Here is a 22086-nt window from a genome sequence, read left to right on the forward strand (position 1 = left end):
GCAAAACCCAATCAGACAGCTTGCTGTAATCTGACTCCTTGTGTTCTTCTGGTGTGGGCTATCAGAACATTTTATTCTATCCTAAGGAGGAATGAGTGACAGATCTGATACAAGAGTTCGAGGGTAAGTGCTTTAAGATACACATAATGCAGACAACTCTTGTCTACATCATCTGCATGTCTCACTGATAGTTAACAGTATACAAGTGACACTTGGAACCAAGCGGTGTGTTATTTGTATGATTATGAGTACTATATTATGACATATTTCATGTATTAATGTTTAGTAGTGTTATATATTATATCAGACTCACCTGACGCTTGCACAATTCACACAAAGTTAGTAAATACAGCAGCAACTGGCCATGTAGTTGTGCACATATTGCATATATAGTGCAAAAAATGTAGTTCTTGCAAACATGCTTGGTGTGGTACAAAACAAAATTGTCTATTATTAAAATTACTGTAAGTTTGCTGTAAAAGTGGTATTAATGAGTCATTAATGAGTGGATCCGGATCTGTCACTACTCATGATATGTCTATATGTTTTAGGTTCCATTCATGGCCATCCATTTCCATAGACATCAATGTTAAAAAAATACCTGATCTATTGCTGTCCGTGTTTTTGAAGGACACAAAAACGTAGTATACCATGCTTTTGTGTCCGTTCAATAAAAATGGACAGAAACAGATCTTTTTTTTTTTTAACCACTGATGTCTATGGAAACAGGTGGCCATCTGTTGGAATCGGTTTGCATACGCTTTTTTGTATCAGTTTCGCTAATCCATTTTTGCATCTGTTAAACTGATGTAAAAACATGATCTGAATGGACCCTTAATGTGTTCTTGGATTTCCCATGAAATAATAAATCTCGAGCATTTGTTCTTAAGACCTCTGCATTGGAATGTATGAATACACTGACAACTGGGTGTTACCATTTGGGTGGGTGTCCACACACAGCCTGACGCTGTCCAATTACTACTGCCTGTCATACTGTGTATAGGGACCCAACCCTTTGATTCCTGGAATGACAACGCATAGCTATCAATTTGCAGTATTCATACACTTTCCAGGGGGAATATAACAGAGGAGCGACACAACGTAGAAAAAGATGATCCAGAATTGCTTATTCAATAACAGTCATGCCAGGGAAGGTGACAAATTCTCTGTAACAATCACAGCAGTAAATGGCCTTGTCACATCTACTACTCTGTGGACATCATGTTAAGGGAGTGGAGATCCTGAGACATGTATCAACTTCTATTAGTTAATCACTATTTTCATGTAAAAAAGAAAGCTGTCACTCCATCTAGACATAGTAGTTGACACTTTTATTGTATAAGATTATAAACAATGAAGCTGTCAATCGCTATGTGGGCAGGCTCAGCAGGACTCACAGGCTCAGATTATGGATCCTTGTAGCATTGAAACAGGGGGGGGGTTACATACAAAACACTGATTCAAATAATAGAGAATTATATATCTCCAATTCCAACCTCAGTGTCAATGTGAAAGATCTGCTTTACTTCCTTATGGTTACTTTTAATGGAATTGAATTTCATGTTATGGATGCTATACATGATTGATAAATTCATGTTAATATTATATAATGCATCTTTTACCATATATAAAAGACTTCTTTTCAAATGCATACTGTATGCAGAAAACCCCTTTGAGATGACCATCCTTCTGGAAGTTGTCTTCTCAAAGATGGCCAACTGGATAAAATATGGTAGAACTGAATGGCTCCCAGAGAGAGTCGGGCCTGGGTCACCCAGACTCTCTCTGTTAATCTAATCTAGTATTAGCAACACACATCATAGTATAATATCTACAGTTTCCTAGTCAAACCTACATGCTTAGGAATGTCTTCTAAGAGTCCATAAATTCGCATAAACTTATAGAGGTTTCCATATTACACCATCTTACTCCATGTTAGATATTTGTTAGAACACAGACTGTCTCCTGCCAACAGCTACAGTCTATAAGGGAACCCAGTAGCAATAGTCTAATGATCTTGTTGTGTCACCAGCAGTAAAATAATTTTCAGTGAAGTTAATAAATTCTCCATGTAATGAATGGACTTGCCAAGTCCTCAAAAAGCAAGAGAAGCTACGCTCTTTTTCTGGCTGATACAGGCGGCTCTGTCTGGAATGTCTCTATGTAAACTGAGAATCCGCTAATAATGTATTTGAAAATATGTTTGATAGACCCAAATATATTCAGACTCCCATATTACTGACTTATCTATATGTTCAGCAGACAGATGATAGATAGATAGATAGATAGATAGATAGATAGATAGATAGATAGATAGAGGGCTGACATCTGCAAACAGCAAGTGCCAAGGACCCAAGTTCCCGAGGGGGCCGACTCAGCTGCCAAGTGCTTTATCTCCCCCCCTCCCCCCCCAATACTTATCTCTGATCTCTACAAATGCCCACACAGGCTGATAGCTCCCTCCTCTCTGAATCATATTCTGCAGGGGATGATCCATCACATTGGGCTAGGACAGACCAGTGTAATCAATCCCTGACTTGGCTCCTGCAGTTAAGAGCTGTTCGTGTGTGTGTGTGTGTGTGTGTGTGTGTGTGTGTGTGTACACATGTTCTGTCTTCTGTGTGTGTATATATATTCTGTATTCTGTGTGTGTTCATGACTTTTGTGTATGTGTGAGTACATGCTCAGTCTTTTGTCTCTGTGCACATATTATGTCTTCTGTATTTGTACATGTTTTGTATTTTGTGTATGTTCATGATCCGTCGTGTGTGTGTGTATATGCTATGACGTGTGTGTGCATAGATAGATAGATAGATAGATAGATAGATAGATAGATAGATAGATAGATAGATAGAGATTCTGCAGGTGACTCAGCCATGGCTGTCACAGTTGGAGACTCCCCACGGGTTAGACTCATTTATGTGGACCTATTCAGTGGTGGAAAGCCACAATGGAATGCTGGGGGGGGGGCTGGGGCAGAAAATAAAACATCCAAGACAGATACCTGTCTCAAATTCCTCTTTACTTTCTAACATCTGAATGGGTTCTATCTACTTGTATGGAATGGACTTATTACAGTCCACTCAAGTATGTCTGCCTCAAAAAAAAAAAAAACAACAAAAAACATCTGCAGTTTGTTTGCGTCATTTCCAAAGATATAGTTGTTTTAACATGTTTAATAAAAGTCACCAAATTCCCATTCCCATTGGAGGGGAAAACAAACAGCTGTCAAAAATCTCTAGCTCATCTTAATTTGGTTAGAAACAAAAAAAAACCCAAAAAAAAACAAAACAAGCAAGTAAAAATATTACATGTTTTACATATCTTTTATTCTGCACATATTTCCATTATGGTCTATTCCTAATGAAATCAGTAGGAAATAGTATAGCTACTTGAGTGCATGATCCAAAGAGGAAAGAAACATTACTTGTGAATGGTTATTTAATACAGTTTTCATTCACTTGCACAGTACATGTAAATGCTGTGTAAGAAAACATCAGCTTAAACATGTCGATATATTCCTCAGACAAGGTATTTGAGAAATGATCTAGACTATTACATCAAAGTAATAGACCAATAAGTGCACGGAAAAAACAACAGAAGATAGACGTCAAATCACACAAATTCTTACAGTAATAAAATACTTTTTAATATGTTGTAAAAATAGGAATTAAATATGCTCTGAATTTATTGAAGACTTCGGTCAGTGTTACCAGGACTGGTTTGTAAGCCAAAAGCGCCCTCTATTGATGAATATGTGGTATTACCATTACATAAAACAACATAAAGCACAGTAGAGTTATTATAACTAAAATCTTCTTTTCTGCCTTTACAGATAACATAACATGTAAATACATTATCTGTATTATTTACCACGTCAGTTCTTTCTGCCACTGTATTTGTTAGTTATTATTGTTTGCTATTATCAATATACTTCTTGTAAAGCTACCTAAAGGTACCTTCATGGAAACTAATAATACACATTATGCTACTATTTATTCTTTTAAGATTTATTTACACAAGATAGAAATTTTGGCAAATGTCCCATTTATCAGTTGGGGAGCACAGCCCCTAGGCACATGAGCTATGGAGCTCCTAGACCCCAATGCAAAATCCTACTAGCCTCCTTATGTTTGGAACAGGCATCTTGTGGACCTTTACCATAAATGTTTTTGAAAACATCTATGAACATTTATGAAATCTGCAGAAGGGATAGTTCTTGCCTGGGGAACCCCTTGTTCATGATTAAAGGAAGTCTGGTATAGTCACAAAAAGTCTGACTTCTATTACTTATAAGAATTGAGAGGTCTAGCACTTTTTCTAACAGCCTGTCAGATACAGAGGTGCCCTGAGATACCGGACCTGCTGATAGGCACAGTTATGGTATATTATCTCGCACTTTGTTGGGTGTTCTCCATCCTCAGCATTTTGGCACACAGATAAAGCTAGAAACTGCTCTGTGTGTGTAGGGATGGGGGAGGTAATATTATTATAAGGATAGGCCACATAGAGGAATTCAGTACTGATTTTGAAGTTAGCTGTATATTCCATCCAGTATGGGACTCCAATTGTTTTGAGTATTCTGAATAAAGCAGCACCTTGTTTAATCTTGCCATGGATTCTGAGGTTCATTCAGCTGCAGAACCCATTGCATGAGGCTGCGCCGATTTACCCCATTGTGTCCATTGTGGGTTCCACAGGGCCAGGATTTGGAGAAGAATCTGAGCTGAAAGATCACCTCAAATTTCTCTCCCAATTCCTCTATGTGAACCTGCCCTTAGAAGTGGGTCCATCATGTAAGAGAACAGTGTGCTGTCGCCATCCCCTTGAAAACTGGGTGGATCCTGCATCAGCCCACATGGGAATGTAGTAATCCTGTAGTAACATACCTTCAGTTCTGTTTATATACTTGTTGTGCAGCAGCCTGTGACGAGAAGTTACCTAAAGTGATACTGTACACCCTTGCTTTCCTCACTTTAGTTTTCTTTCACAGCCCTCTGTTAGTAATAGGGGTTACCTTGGTAAGTGGATATTTTATTTGGTTATTATGTCTGTCTATTCTATTAATTGTCTTGTAATTTATCATGTTAATCACTAATTAAAAGGTTGTGGGTAACTTATTTCATGTAACAGAGGTGAAATGAGACTCAGGAGTGTTCATAAAGTGCCTGTCTCAGGGGTCTTCATAGCATAGCTTGTACTATGAACATGCAGGGAAATTATTTCTGACCTTTGAAGAAACAATCAATTAAAATGGTCTTATAATGTTACATACCATGCTATATACAATTGTACTTTGTTTTTTAGGTATTTGTGCTTAAACTATACAATTGTGAATCACTAAGAATAAGCTTACATAAAAACACACTTTATTAGAAATTCTCCTACATATAGCCCCTTTTAGTACAAATCAAGAAACTGACTTAAAAACATAGAACTCTTGATAAATGTGGCACATGTTAGATAGTTCTTTGCTCCAAATCACACCAGAAATCTTCACACCACTATTGGTATATATACTAAGAAAATCTCCCAATACCTACACCAATGTGCATTGACTTTTTGCAAGGCAAACGTTTTTATAGCTTTGATTTTTATTGAAATGCAATCGTCTTTTTATTGAATACAATTGATTTTATTGGAATTCAATCAATTTCTATTGAAATGCAATCGTTTGTTGAAATGCAATAGTCAATCATTCTAATTCTATCCTTTTATTTATGACCCTGTCCTGATGCACTCTATACAAGTAGGTCTATCAGATGCCAATATAAGATAGACACAGCTTATACATGCAGAACTCTGTATCTGCTATGCAGGGCAGTACAATTGTAATACATGAACATGTTAAGTGCCCACTAGAACAATCCGATATATTTATTAAAATTTACGGATTAATTCGTCAAAATCCTCCAGCCAGGATGGAACGGTTTCATGTTGATTTATGTGCTTGGTCTAATATCGAGTTTTACAAAGCGCTTCCTCTACAAACACAATGTTGAATTGATATTTGCCCAAAATAATAAGCACAAGTTCTTCTATATCTAACTACATCTTAGAAAAGCATGAGAAGATTTGTAGAAAATCTCATGTGTTTTAATGCGATAAATCTTCCATGGTGCCCCCAAACTACATTTGCCTCGCAGAACTGCCAAAAAGCATTTTGTAGGGAATAAATATGTCTAGTAACAACAAGGCTTCAAGAGGTCTAGGAAACTTGTGTTTCATACAATAAACTTCTAGTAAAGTTCTACAACGTGTGAAATTTTATTCGTTTTACTTGTAACAGTATTACAGAAAATTCCACATAATAGAAAATAAGGTTATAGTTATAGGTTAAAGATGGGAGCTTATGGGGTTATTCTTTCTATTTCAGCAAGAGCGGTCGCCTGTGTAAGTGTGAATCCATTATGGTGGCATGCAAGGGAGTCTGGACACAACCGTTTTGGAAAGCCGTGGTTGGAGAGTTTCTGGCTATGCTCATATTTGTTCTTTTGAGTCTTGGTTCAACTATTAACTGGAGTCCAAAGGAAAATCGTCAACCAGCAGACCTGGTCCTCATCTCACTCTGCTTTGGACTTAGCATTGCAACCCTAGTGCAGTGTTTTGGACATATTAGTGGAGGTCATATTAATCCAGCAGTCACTATTGCAATGGTGTGCATGAGGAAGATCAGCATCGCAAAGTCAGCCTTTTATATTGTTGCACAGTGCCTGGGTGCTATTGCAGGAGCAGGAATTCTCTATGTAGTTACGCCATCACAAGTTGCTGGTGAATTGGGCGTTACCAAGGTAATGATCACAGCCAAACATTTTATAACAAAAAGATATCTGCAAATGAGTTCACTTATTGCTTGGTAGTATGTTCTCTTTGCTGGGAACTGCACTATCCACATTGAATAAACCATTTTATTGCATTTCTATAGCTGATAAAAAGTACTATTTAATCTAGGGATCTGGATTATAAACATGAAAAATATTAATTCATGTCAATAAATCAATACTAGAAGCCAATTATAAATGCAAAATTGAAAACTACAATTTCAAGAATCCATTCTTTACTATATTGTTTGCTACAATGTCTATTCATCACACAGACGTTCATAAAGTGACATAAAGTGATATTAAGGTTTTGGTTTTTTTTATAAAAATGTATCCATAGGTGAATCCACTGCTTTCCCCTGGTCATGGGATCCTTGTTGAACTGGTAATAACCTTCCAACTACTGTTCACAATTTGTGCAAGCTGTGATTCCAAGCGCAATGACATCACTGGAGCGGTAGCATTAGCCATTGGATTCTCTGTGGCCATAGGACATTTATTTGCTGTAAGTATTAAGTATTGTGACTTTTCATTTATTTTAATGAATGGTTTGACATTACTATATTAATATACTATGACTGTTTTATGGAAATCACTGTTAGGACATATACACATAAAACACAGGGAACGCGACTCTTTTAGTAACTGAAGAGGTGCAATAAGCTGCTCCCACTTCAGTGATCCAAGCAAAACCATATACTGTATGGTCACTTTTGCAATGTGCATTTTGCCTGCAATGGCATGGAAAGCAGCATGTCTGAAATAAAGCCACGCCAGATTATATCCAGATTATATCCAGATTATTAAAGAGGTGCCCATGCATGAGTGGTTACACTACTCTAAGATTTGCCACTTTGTTGCCTCCAACTTAAAGGCATCAAGGCTTTCACTTCCATGGCATCTGAGTGATTATGACACTTTATCAGATCTTTTCATCTATGGATGAAGGCACGCCACTCTAACATACAGTAGATATATGACTAAATGGGAAGCAGCAATTGGGAGACCCAGGAACAATGACAGATAAAATGGAGCTAGGCCTCTAAGTCCTTTAGGTTTTCTACTTACAGCAAAACACAGTATACATTTTATACATTGGTATTATACCCCTACCCTTATCTACTCCCTCAACATGATAAATCAATGAGTTTTCATGTGGTTTCTTTCAGCTCTTAGGCTTTTAGCCCATTCTGGTATGAGGTGTGGAGATTAGTTCATAGAGATATTCCAGGGGATCCCCTTCTTTACTGACTCAATGTCCTGCCTAAATCACTGGGCAAAAAGATCCCCAGATTGTCTTGTACCTCTACACAGCTGCAACACCTGGACCTGCTTCTTGTTTGGGGTTTCCATCCCCGAATCCACTTCAAAAATGCGGAGAAAAAACTCTGCAGGTAAATGCTTTTTAAGTGGATTAGGCTTCTGTTTGCTTCTTCGGGTCACTTGGACCTGAAGAACGGAGACCCCAGTGCAGGTGTGAGTCTAGCATAAGAAAAGATGCTCCAGTTTTATTTAATAGGAAATACAAATATCTCTGAAAATACACATCAGGATTGATGGTAAGTCCTCTTTTTTGGTAAGCCTTCTTAACCCCTTCCTGACATCCGCTGTAATAGTACGGCGCATGCCGGGTGTTTAACTATGGCGACTGCCCGGGAGCCAGGCGGCCACCATAGCCGTCGAGTGTCTACTGCCCCGGACCGATCGGAGGCATTAACCCCTCCGGCGCAACGGTCAAAGGCCGCCGTTTTGCCAGTAATCACGTCACGTTGCCATGACAGGTCTGCAATCTCTTTCTTTTGCAGGCTGGTCTATTCAGCCTGCAAAAGAAATGATGATTTTTTGCAATGCATTGCAATGCATTAGCATTGTAATGCATTGCATTAGTGATCAGACCCCCTGGGGTTCAACACCCCTAGGGGGTCTAATAAATGCAAAAAAAAAAGGAAAAAAAAATATTTAAAAAGTATTAAAAATTCAAATCACCCCCCCTTTCCCTAGAACACATATAAAAGTAGTTAAATACTGTGAAACACATACATGTTAGGTATCCCCGTGTCCGAAATCGCCCGCTCTACAAATATATAAAAATATTTTTCCTGTTCGGTAAACGCCTTAGCAGGAAAAATAGTCAAAAGTGCCAAACTGCCGTTTTTTTCACTGTTTTGATTCTGATAAAAATTTAAATAAAAAGTGATCAAAGCAATAGCATTTCCCGAAAATGGTAGAACTAAAAAGTATACCCGGCCCTGCAAAAAAAGATGCCCTATGCATCCCTGTACACTGACGTATAAAAAAGTTACAGCTGTCAGAATATGGCGACTTTTAGAAAAAAACATTTTTAACACAGTTTAAAAAATTTTTAAGGGGTCAAAATGTAAATAAAACCATATAAATTTGGTATCCCCTGAATCGTACCGAAACACAGAATACAGGAGACATGTCATTTTGGCTGCACAATGAACGCCGTAAAACTGAAGCCCGTAAGAATGTTGCAGAAATGCATTTTTTCTTCAAATTCACCCCATTCTGAATTTCTTTCCAGCTTCCCAGTACATTATACAGGATAATTAATGGTGGCATCATGAAGAAAAATTTGTCCCGCAAAGATTAAGATCTCATATGGCTCTGGGAGTGGAGAAATAAAAAAGTTATGGGGTTTAGAAGGAGGGGAGTCAAAAACGAAAAACGAAAATCAAAAAATGCTATCGGCGGGAAGGGTTAAATACAATAAGGTAGACAACGTGGTTGATATGATGACTGCAGTGGTAAAAAAAAGAAACATAATGCTGTACTTCAATCCTTTACAATATATAGGTTTTCACATATTCTATATACTAAATCAACACATTTCATAAAACAATGTAAATCATTTATTTCAGTGAATTAGAAGACAATTTTCTTCATTGTTGATGTCACTGATGTGACTTACATATGGGCATAAAAAATGATGTGAGTCTATTTGCCCTAAAGAGCCATATTAAAAATGCTTCCTTTCTGTAAAACCATCATCTTTATTATAGATATTGTGTCTGTTTTTATTTTAACAATATGTTTCTAACATTACTGTATGTGTACCAATGTCTCATTAGATCAATTATACAGGAGCCAGCATGAATCCAGCTAGATCTTTTGGACCAGCTGTCATTATGAACATATGGGAGCACCATTGGGTAAAATCATTATATTCAGTATATTATTAATATTGCTGTTTCACTTACATGTTAATTGTATATTTCATAGGACATGAATCAGCATTTAGGTTATGTTCACACTGCCATCATTCTCTCCATTGTTCTGATATGTTGTAGGATCAGAACAATATGCTGAAATGTTGACAGAATGAAGAATACCGGTGGAGTACCTTCCATTTTCATTTATCATCATTCACTCTAAAGTTAAAAAAGAAAGGAGCTTTTATCTGTCACATTTATTTTTTCCATTGGAAGATAAAGTTCTGACAGAATGAGGGCAATGTGAATTTATTCTTGTCTGTTCAAGGAGCCTGTATACTGTCTAAGAACCAGTGCAAAGATAGACAGTCTTAAATGGCTCCAGATTTATCACAATGGCTGATTCTGGATGATAAATTGACTTTACTCCATGTATTTGTTGGCTTAGTTAAGTGGATCCTATCATTGGATACCTTTTTTTTTCTGACTAACATGTAGGAAAAGCCTTAAAGGCTATTCTTCTGCTACCATTAGATGTCTTCTCCGCGCCACCGTTCGGTAGAAATCTGGGTTTTCTTCTATATGCAAATAAGTTCTCTTGCAGCACTGGGGGAGGGCCCCAGCCCTCAAACTGCACTGGGGGCGTCCCCAATGGTGCGAGAGAACTCTCCAGCAATGCCTCTATCTTCTTCTGGAACACCCTCTCCCTGTGTCTTCTTCTGTCCTGGGTTTCAATCTTCTAGGCCTTGGGCAGACTGCGCGTGCCAGCGGCCACAAGAAAACGGCCGCTTACTCAGTAAACTTTGACTCCTCACTTCTCCACACACCCCTGCATATATACATACAGCCTGTTGCCATACAGGACCAAAGCCTGTGCTAGCAGTAACAGGCTATTACTACTTCAGTTTTGGGCCTATATGGCACTGCTAGCACAAGCTTTGGGCCTATATGGTAATATCTCAGACCACATGATGTCTGGTACATTACCATATAGGTCAGAAGCCTGCCAGGATTAAAATTGGATCCTACAGAGATAAGTAACACTGTTTATTATGTTTCCTCACCTCCCCTGGGGCTCCGATTATTATACTCGGGTGTCTGAAAAGACCTCCGAGTATAATAATAGCCGTAGTGGGATCACGGCCTGGGCTCTGGTAGTAGAAGGGGAAGCGGGGGCGGCAGTGAGCAGGCCTGGGCAGGAAGGTAAACAGGCCGCTACCTGCTGGGGATACTGCAGCAGGTAGCGGCCTATTATAAAAAAAAAAAAAGTATACTACTTACCAATCTCGCCGCTGCTCCTGCTGCTGCCACCGCCTCTTCTCCCGGCAGTAAGACATCTGCGTCTCAGCGTATGTGGCGTGATGACGCCGCCTGCGCTCAGACGCAGAGGTCCAAACCAGCACAGGAGAGGGCCCGCTTGGGTTGTTTTAAGGGCGGCCGCTCTCCTGTGTTAGTTTAGGGAAAAAAGTAATAAAAAAAAAAAAATTGCTTCGACTGCCAACCTCTCCGGAGTGCCACTTGAGGCTGTCGCCTCATTAGAGGTGTGGTGCTGCATGGAGAAGACATCTAAAGGTAGGAGAAGAACAGTCTTTCTTAAGGCTATTCCTATGTGTTAGTCAGAATAAAAGGGTACCCAATGATAGGATCCCTTTAATGCCCAAAAAATGCTCCACCAGGAGGAGCTAGACTGTGCAAAGGTACTGAAAGGTTTTCATTAAGTCATACCCCCTAATGCAGTAGGCCACAACCCATTAATGATAAGCCACAAACCCCAGGCAAAGTTATTGATAAACGTGGTGCAAGTCACGTATGACAGTTTTTGTTTTTTTTTCTGTAAAATGTCTCAACATTTAGTTGTGTTTTTATGAAGTAATCTTCCCCTGAGCTTCTATGATTTTTCACTGTGGATCCAGAGATATACTGTATTTTACCTGTCCACATCTATCCACTTCACTATCTGCAATGTGAAAAGTTGAAAATGACTGCAGATCTGTGGCACATCACATTTGCAACCCCTTTCTGTACAAGCAGAGTGAAGCCAATGCTTCTAAGGGAGAATACCTCTATAATATTGCATCTGAAGCAATATACCTCAACTTTTTTCTGTTAGATTCCATTGATGGAGTGTAAGGCGACCCTGACTTTTTCCCTACAGCTCACAGTGGAATTAGTTTAAGCAAAAACCACTTACAGGCCAGTAAACCTACAGCAGACACAAATCAGGCAAGCAGAGTTAAAAGCAAGAGAGAAGAGGAGTATCTACACAGTAGCAGGAGAATAAAGATATCCAAGCCAAGGGTTAAGTCCAGAAGTTCACAGACAAAGCCAAGTCAGTAAGAAAATGAATAATCAGGAAGACAGGCCAAAATTAATAATCCGGGAATCAGTAGATATACAATCCTAACTATAAACAATAGCAGGTACCTGAGTAGCCTCCAGCAAAGTTTAATTACCCTGTCACCACTCACAATTGCGATGAAACAGCACTCAAGTTGGCTCAGTGTCTTCAAGATCTGACTGTCTGTAGACCCAGCCAAAGCTTCACTTGTAGGCAGCATTAAAATAATGGTTGTCAGCAATGCTGCACTAAAGTATGATGGCTGCATTTAGGATATCACATATTGAGAATCCTAACAGTACATTGTGTTCAGATGTATAAAAACAGGGGCACATTTATGAAATGTCTTTGTTTCCATAGCAACCAATCACAGTATAGCTTTCATTTCCTGTTCTTAAAAATGTCTCTAATGTTTGCACTTAGCTTCACTGATTTAGTTCATAGCAGTTAGATTTGTGTGAAAAGCACACAATGAAAATCAAGTAATATGGTAATTCAGTAAATATATCCTGCATTCTCCTAAATGCTTCATACTTAGTACTTAAAAATCACGCAGACACCCCCTCCATGCTGGGATAAAAGGAATACGGCTCTGACAGTCACACTACAGTCCTCCCAACACCAGGACTATACCGGGCAGGTACACATTATGTTTTACTTGACTTTTACAAACATATCTAAGCAGCAATTTAATCTTAGACATCATATTCTGTCATTTCTCATCGGATTATGTTGTATTAGAAAGGTAAAGGCCCAACCTCTATGACTTCAAACTTTGTAAATTGAAGTAATAGAAAATACAAGGAAGACATGCAAACAGATTATTACGTTGAAGAGTGAATTACATTTTATACAACATATAACATCTTTCATGCTCTGTTTCCAATAAATAACATGACACAGTATCTGACAATATTCATGGAAATGTTCATTTCTATTAGCTGCAGCTTTAAGTTGGTCTTTCTGTTGAGAGTGACCGCTTGTTATCCGCTGGGTATTTGGGACTTTACATTGAAAAATGTATCATATTAAAATTCTTTATTACATTGATGGAAATTATCCCACAAATTATGCAACATATGGCTTATGGACAGTGCCAGCCAAAAAATCCAAGATATATCCTAAAATGGGTTAAGATTAGAGTTGATTCGAATACTAGATTCGAATACCTCGCTCCACAGGAATGCATGTTGGTGGCCGGAGCTTAACCCCTTGGTGTTCGGCTGCTTCCATGCATTCCTATGGGAGTGAGGTATTCGAAACTATAGTTTTGAATACTATTCGCTCATCTCTAGTTAAGATCAGTTATGATTAAAGTTCCAGGGTTACCATAGCCATACGCTACAGATTTTGAACAGTCAAAAAAGGACAATTTCGATTTTGTAGACCAATGGCTCTTTTTTAATACAGGTTTAAAGGGGTATTTCAGGCAAAAATGTTTGTTTGTTTGTTTTAATAAAAAATGTCTGTTAGTACTATTAATAAATGTAACCAAATACCTTTAGCAGTGTTTTGAGTGATTTATGGGTGTCTCTGGAAGCTCCTGGTAGCTTCTGCATTTGTTTACTTGGTTCGGCTTCCTGCTATGTAACTTCCACAGTAGCTCCCTCTCACCTCAATCCCCACCTTCCACTTTCCCTCCCACCCATACACTCCACTCCCCGTCCCTCTAGCTATCCCACCCACTATTAACCCTACCCAACCAAGTCAGCCCATTTCCCCACCATTGCACACGCTGGCAGTCAGAAATCATCGAGGAGCCGTCCCGCAGGTGGAAATCTGGAAGGAAGAGAGGTAAGTATAACAGAGAGGATGGGAGGGGGAGTAGTAGTAATGTACCATTTCCAGAAACAGGGATATGGGTAAATATCATACCAACCATAGAATGCCTTTAAATGTAACAAATTAACGGAAAAAGGGAAAAATATATAATAAAAGTCATTAAAATATGGTGATTGGGTCCAACATTATATTTAAGAAATCTTGAAATCAGAAAATAGACAAAAAGTAACAGCAAGTCCAATTTTGTGTTGTTGATACACATGCAGTATCTGCCCAAATGATATAACAATAATAATATGTCCAGGTTGTTATACCCCATTAATCACTGTTAATATTAATTATCTCTTATATCTTTTCCTAGGTATACTGGGTTGGACCAGTGATAGGAGCAGTTCTGGCAGGAGCGCTCTACGAATACGTCTTCTGTCCAGATCCTGAACTCAAGAATCGTTTTAAAGAGGTCTTAAATAAGGCGACCCAGTCATCCAAAGGGAAATACAGTGAAGTAGAGGAAAGTAAAAGTCAGATCGAATCAGATGATCTATTACTGAAACCTGGGATTGTCCATGTCTTTGATGAGAAAAAAGGAAAGGATGCCTCTGGAGAGGTGTTATCTTCGGTATGACTAGAACCAGAAGCCAGAGAAAAACCTAGACCATCACCAACATCTTTCTCCATCAAGGAAACCGATATATTATAAAGCAGCTATATTATCTCATACTTATATCATTCAGCAAACCGTACCTTCGAAGCTTGACTGCTCCACAGTATAAAAGTACCACTATATAAGACATGCACGTAATCTTTGGATGCTGTCCTTTTGGCAAATCTGAGGTAAATAAGAGTGATCCTTAATTTAACAAGAAGTCAATATTGAGCCTCAAATCTGCCCGTTTAGCATCTAGATTGACAGTGCACATTAGTTTAAGGTGCCCGCTGGCAAATTCAAACAAATGGTTTTTCCTCTGGCATATAATAGGTTGTTGTCAGTGCTGATTAAGATATCCCCCTATTTAATCACTATCCGAGGAGCAGAAAATGCACAATGCAACTAACACTAAAGATGAAATATAGTTATTACTATCTTTTTTGTATTTTGAAAAAAATCTGTATCGTTTTTTCACTTTTTTTTGATTATTATAGTAAACTTTTGAGAAAGTACTTTACAGATGAAGAAGCAGCCGGAGAAAACATCAAATGGCTTGAGGAGGAGAAAAATCTTTAAGCACCATTCTTTTCCTGTCTATGTATTTTTCCCTTTGTTTGATCTGTGGAATGACTAGCAATTTATCAGGAGGACCACACGAAAAAGTCTGAATCACACTCTAAAAATAGACAAAGACCTTGCTCTTAGTTTAGCGTGGAATGCACTTTCATGGTAGGATGCGGTGATGGCGGCTTACTTTAGTCTTCTGTTACCCAAGTGTTTGGTAGAAAACATTTAGATGTGAGATATAGATGTTGCCATTTTATAGTTGTCTTCTCCACGCCACTTAGATATTTGTTAAAGTTTTAATTTAAGAAGATATGCAGATATAATATCTGAAATATACAAGTTTTCATTCTAGCCAATGGAGCTGATATAACTTACACCAGTTTTCTGGTACAAGTTAAAATATATCCATCAGAGCTAGGTGTCCACAGTGTGACCCACTTTGATCTCTACCCACTTTTCAGGCAGTAAAAACTAAAAATCACTTTCTGCACAAAATCCTGAGAATCCACCATGAACTCTGACTTTTTCATGCCCTACGTGCTAGCAATCTGGCATACAGACATGATAGACAGGGAAAACAGGGAAAAGAAATACTCCGCCACTTCCAGGTGATGGGTTCAATCGAACTTCTCCACTTCTTATGTGCCCCTGGCTCTGCATGGATATTCTGGTCCCTCGGTTCAGAGCGTTGGTAATTACATCTTTAGATAAAACGAATCCAGCACGGCCAATGATGGCGAATAAAACTTCTTCTTTATTGAAACATTCGCCTAAAACACTTTTACACACAATAAAGTTTGTTTCAGCGTCAGACTGACGCGTTTCGGACTGTATGTCCTTTTCAAAGTAGTAACTTCCATATATTAAAAAATGTGTAAAGGAAATAACCCGATTACTGAATCCACTTCTTTGGATATTATCTGTTTCCTTGAAGATGCGGCAATCTTTTTTAAGCTGAAAACATGAGTTCAGAGGACCTTTCATCTCCACCATTTCCAACTCATTACATTCTTAAATAGGCACAGATTCTTGTACAGTTGGATTTTTTTCTGTAGCCCCTACCATTTCTAAGCAATTCCTTAAAGCAATATGATAATTAGGATCTCTACTGTCAGGTGGGTGGAGCTGGGATGAAACATTGTAGGACCACCCACCTGACAGTAGAGACTAATTAACACATTGGGTGCTGAAACTAACAGCAACAATTGCTTATGAATGGTAGGGATAGACAAACCATCCAACTGAGTCAGAATCAGTGGAGCGGCACCTATTGTGGAATGCAATGTGTTGAAGTTGGCATAGGTGGTGATAGGTCCTCTGTAAGATGTCTACTAACCACTGACAAAATGTTGAAAAAAGTTACGATCTATCACGTGTATCACATGATTGTCTTCATGTCTATTTCAGCTAATTTTTCATGGGTCTCAATAAATTCCCTCTAGATTAAGTGAATATTTGTGAGCCAGTATAAGCAGTTTTCTGTCTATATCAGAATCAGCAGCATGTGCTTTGCTAACCATTATATTGTAGTACACCTAATGGTTAGGATTCTGTGTATAACATTATCTATTTGTAGTGGATGGACTCTTTAAGATGACAGTGATTATTCTACAAGAGTGGAGAACATCAGACATGTTACTTATTATAATAATCCTATAATTCTGTTTTTCAGCTATTGTACAGTAAATGTACCCTTACTGTATATAGTATGTATATAATCTAATAAACCTGCAATTTACTTGCTCATCGCTATTACGGTATCACTCTTTTATTGTGTTTGAGAAAACTAAACAACATATCATGGAGTTGTTACTGCAAGTGCGCCCTGTTATTTCTAGTGTCTCACCTGGCATGGGGTATTTTTTCTTCTCTATCATACTGTAGATAGCTGCCTCATACAGAAAATACCTGTTCCAGGAAAACGCTATTAATTTGGAAACATAGTAAGAGGATAGCCCTCTTTCCTAAATACTGAAACTTTATCATTAAAATGATAAGTATCAAACATCACATGTACATCAGTGATGCAATAGATATATGATAACACATGTTCATGCATTGCTTTTTATTTTCACACACACACACACACACACTAAAATCTCATGGACCCAAAGCTCATGATGGTTCCCTAGTTAAGTAAAATTCCAGGCTCCCTATGCTGAATCCCTCTTTATTTTACGAAGGACTACTCTTAGTGTTCCCCACACAGTATAATGCCTCGTTAGTGGCCCCACACAGTATAATGCCTCATTAGTGGCCCCACACAGTATAATGCCTCATTAGTGGCCCCACACAGTATAATGCCTCATTATGGGCCCCACACAGTATAATGCCTCGTTAGTTGCCCCACACAGTATAATGCCTCGTTAGTTTCCCCACACAGTATAATGCCTCGTTAGTGGCCCCACACAGTATAATGCCTCGTTAGTGACCCCACACAGTATAATGCATCGTTAGTGACCCCACACAGTATAATACCTCATTAGTGGCCCCACACAGTATAATGCCTGGTTAGTGGCCCCACACAGTATAATGCCTTGTTAGTGGCCCCACACAGTATAATGCCTCGTTAGTGGCCCCACACAGTATAATGCCTCGTTAGTGACCCCACACAGTATAATGCATCGTTAGTGACCCCACACAGTATAATACCTCATTAGTGGCCCCACACAGTATAATGCCTGGTTAGTGGCCCCACACAGTATAATGCCTGGTTAGTGGCCCCACACAGTATAATGCCTCGTTAGTGGCCCCACACAGTATAATGCCTCGTTAGTGACCCCACACAGTATAATGCCTCGTTAGTGACCCCACACAGTATAATTCCTCGTTAGTGGCCCCACACAGTATAATGCCTGGTTAGTGGCCCCACACAGTATAATGCCTCGTTAGTGGCCCCAAACAGTATAATGCCTCGTTAGTGGCCCCACACAGTATAATATCTGGTTAGTGGCCCCACACAGTATAATGCCTCTTTAGTGACCCCACACAGTATAATGCCTCGTTAGTTTCCCCACACAGTATAATGCCTCGTTAGTTTCCCCACACAGTATAATGCCTCGTTAGTGGCCCCACACAGTATAATGCCTCGTTAGTGGCCCCACACAGTATAATGCCTCGTTAGTGGCCCCACACAGTATAATGCCTCGTTAGTGGCCTCACACAGTATAATGCCTGGTTAGTGACCCCACACAGTATAATGCCTCGTTAGTGGCCCCACACAGTATAATGCCTCGTTAGTGGCCCCACACAGTATAATTCCTGGTTAGTGACCCCACACAGTATAATGCCTTGTTAGTGGCCCCACACAGTATAATGCCTCGTTAGTGGCCCCACACAGTATAATGCCTGGTTAGTGACCCCACACAGTATAATGCCTCGTTAGTGGCCCCACACAGTATAATGCCTCGTTAGTGACCCCACACAGTATAATGCCTCGTTAGTGACCCCACACAGTATAATGCCTCGTTAGTGGCCCCACACAGTATAATGCCTCGTTAGTGGCCCCACACAGTATAATGCCTGGTTAGTGGCCCCACACAGTATAATGCCTCTTTAGTGACCCCACACAGTATAATGCCTCGTTAGTGACTCCACACAGTATAATGCCCACTTAGTGGCCCTACACATTATAATGCCCCTTTACTGTGTTCTTAGCAGACATTTTTATCAAATTGTCTAAGCCCATCTGCCAGCAACATTGCAACTACAAACATCCTCCTCTCTCTGAGCCTGGGCCTCCAAATAAATTAAGGAAGTGTAGTTCAACCATATTAGGTTCTAGATAAAATCACCCTGGGACAGATGTGTGGCATGCACGGTCAAAATGAAGTCAGCCAGACCCCATAACCTCTCTGCAACTCACCGAGGCTGGTGGTCATTTTATTGCACTTGATAAAGGGGGGGTCAATCTTCGAAACACGTTGTGCCCCATTTGCTGTCATTAAAAAGACGTTTATATCATCCTTTGCACCTTCTGGATTTGCCATATCTACTCCTCCTGTGAGCGCAACTGGGCTTCTTTTCTTCTGGTCTTCCAAGCATAAACTTTGTCATTGGTAGGCGGACTAACACTATTTGATAAAAATGTGCACCGAAAACTACACTCTCATGCATTTATATATCCAGTAGACATAACGGTAATGTTGCTGGTACTTTTGTAACTTTTTGTGGTTGCATTTACAGTTAGTAGGTTAAATCATGAATCTGTGTTGATCCAAATATACATTTATTGTAGTTATTCTCCGTCATTAAACAATGCTATTGATTTACTTTTACTTTGGGAATTTTTCTGTTGTAAAAAAAAAAAAAGTTTCATTACAGGGGAGACCCACTGGCATCCAATATGAAGTGCTACGAGATCATCTTATTGTGGATTCATGTTGTACCCTGTGGCAATGCTGGACTGCTTTATTATTTCTAATATCTTTCAAAACAGGAAGCAGCCTTGGCTTGGCTTGTAAGGACGATGCTTACACGACATATGGAGTCCTATGATTATCTTTGATTCATCAGACATTTGCAATAGTTGTTGCTTAGGGATTCATAGTTGTTTTTATACTGTATTATATTACACTCAATATGTGTATATATATATATATATATATATATATATATATATATATATATATATATATAATGTACATTTTTAAGTTGATGAACATTGTATTAGTATGTTAAGAAATTATTTTGTGCAATGTATGATATGCTCAATTATTTTTTGGGAAAGCAGTCCCTGTGGAATAGTTTCCTTACCTGCTTTTACAGACCACTCTTAGAGAGAGATAGTCCTATAAAAAAAGAGACTTGCAATGTGTTGATGAAGTTTATCATGACATAATATAATCTATCTTTTTTCTCTCTCTCTCTCTTTAAAGACAAAATACAAGAGCCATATTTTAATTCCTTCTATAGCTTCTATCTGTGTCTAAGGCTACCCAGAGCCCACTACTTCACCAGAGCTAGAAATAGATCTCACTAGAAATAGATGCAGTACAAACTTTTATCAAACCAGAAACCACAGCAAAAACAAACAAGGTCTAACCAGGAGAGCGCAGAACACTGAAATCAGAAACATGTACAAGCTGAGATGAATCTGAGAGTTCAGAGTCGAGGCCAAACCAGTGAGCAAGCAAATATCCACTAAAAAAGCCAAAGTCAGTAACCCAGAATACATCAAACAAACTGGCATGCACTGAGAACAAGAACTGAGCTAATAACACTGAATTAATAGCAGGCACATGGGGCGTTGTGAACAGACTTTAAATATCCCTCCTCGGCTAATGACCGGCTCAGTGTCTCTGAACTCTGATTAGTCGCAGGGTCAGTAAAAGCTTCACATGTCGGCACGGGAACCTTTAAGTAGCAACAGAGAGCAGGACTACAGTGAGGAGAATATACGAGAATCCTAACACCATATATTTCTTTAATACAATAAGCTTTTTGTTTGAAAAAATAAATAAAAAATAATTAAAACTGTAATGTGTAAACAGAGACTACACAGAGAAACTTTAATGGGGCTTCATGTGTTTTACCATCTTTACCACAATCTCTGCTGTGTCCTCTGCTGTGCTCCCTGTCTCTTCTCCGGGAGCTGTATGTGTGATGTTCATACATCACTAACATGGCACCTGCTGCTCCCTGAAAACTCCAGGAACAGAGACAGTAGAGAAGTACAGCAGGGGAATGGGGCAAGGTGAGTGACTTTCATGCTTGTTTGATACTGTAGGGACACCAGGAGATGGACATAACACTGCGGGGGGGGGGGGGGGGGTAACTGCAGAGGGAACTTACACCATGGGGCAGCTGGATGAGGGCATTAAACTGTGGGAGAAGCAGGAGGGTGACATTCAACTGTGTTGGCAGACACTATACTGTGGAAGGAGCTAGAGGGAGACACAAAACTTTGGGGAAGTCGGAGGGGGATTGTATACTGTGGGGATAGCTGGAGGGGGATAGTAAACTGTGGGGATAGCTAGAGGGGAATATTAAACTGGGGGTAACTGTTTGCTGTAGGGGCAGCTGGAGGGATCTTAATGCTATGGGGCAACTTGAGGGGGGGGGCATTAAACTGTAGGAGTAGCTGGAGGGGACATAAAAGTGTGTAGGAAACTAAAGGGGAACATTAAACTGTGGGGATGTGGGTGGGGCTAAATTTATTATGGCGCACACAGTAGTTAACCATTGGTAAGGGAGTAGGGGAGAATATATGAACACATAAAAACAGCAGACTATTGTTTTCCATTAAAAAAGAATACTGGCCCAGTGCATTAAAAGGATAAGCATCCAAAGTTATTGAAATTTCTATGCTAAAATACACATAGAGCATAAAATACACACTCCTTTATGTTCTATGTGTGTTTTAACATGGGATCTTGAATATAGTTACATGCTTTAACCCCTTAAGGACACAGCCCAAAAGTATGTTAAGGACCAGGCCTGTTTTTTCAAAATTGACATGTGTCACTTTAAATGGCAATAACTTTGAGACGCTTTAACTTACACAAGTGATTTTGAGAATGTTTTCTCGTAACACATTATACTTCATGTTAGTGGTAAACACTAATCAATATTTTTGTATTTACTTATTAAAAAAATAGGAAATTTGATGGAAATTTGGAAAAAATTGCAATTTTCAAAATGTGATATTCTCTGCTTTTCAGGCAGATAGTCATACCACCCAAATACATTAATAAATATTATCTCCCATATCTCTGCTTTATATCGGCATCATCTTTTGATTGTATTTTAATTTAT

General features: G+C 39.0%; 1 protein-coding gene across 1 annotated transcript; it reads left to right on the forward strand.

The window, feature by feature from the left end:
* The first annotated feature begins 90 nt into the window (after nucleotides 1-90).
* AQP4 (aquaporin 4) lies at nucleotides 91-17074 on the forward strand. Its single transcript, XM_075270584.1, has 5 exons — nucleotides 91-123; nucleotides 6377-6791; nucleotides 7162-7326; nucleotides 9914-9994; nucleotides 14476-17074. Exons 1-5 carry the CDS (start codon nucleotides 92-94, stop codon nucleotides 14737-14739), a joined length of 957 nt encoding a protein of 318 aa, XP_075126685.1. The 5' UTR covers nucleotide 91; the 3' UTR covers nucleotides 14740-17074.
* Nucleotides 17075-22086: the final 5012 nt, after the last annotated feature.

This window comes from Leptodactylus fuscus, chromosome 4, assembly GCF_031893055.1.
Source record: "Leptodactylus fuscus isolate aLepFus1 chromosome 4, aLepFus1.hap2, whole genome shotgun sequence".
Taxonomy (NCBI): domain Eukaryota; kingdom Metazoa; phylum Chordata; class Amphibia; order Anura; family Leptodactylidae; genus Leptodactylus; species Leptodactylus fuscus.

Excerpts from the sequence above, each read along its gene's own strand:
- AQP4 (XM_075270584.1), top strand. The coding sequence starts at position 92 with ATGAGTGACAGATCTGATACAAGAGTTCGAGG. Across the intron at positions 124-6,376 it reads TCTGATACAAGAGTTCGAGG|CAAGAGCGGTCGCCTGTGTA; the intron begins GTAAGTGCTTTA and ends TTTCTATTTCAG. Across the intron at positions 9,995-14,475 it reads ACATATGGGAGCACCATTGG|GTATACTGGGTTGGACCAGT; the intron begins GTAAAATCATTA and ends ATCTTTTCCTAG.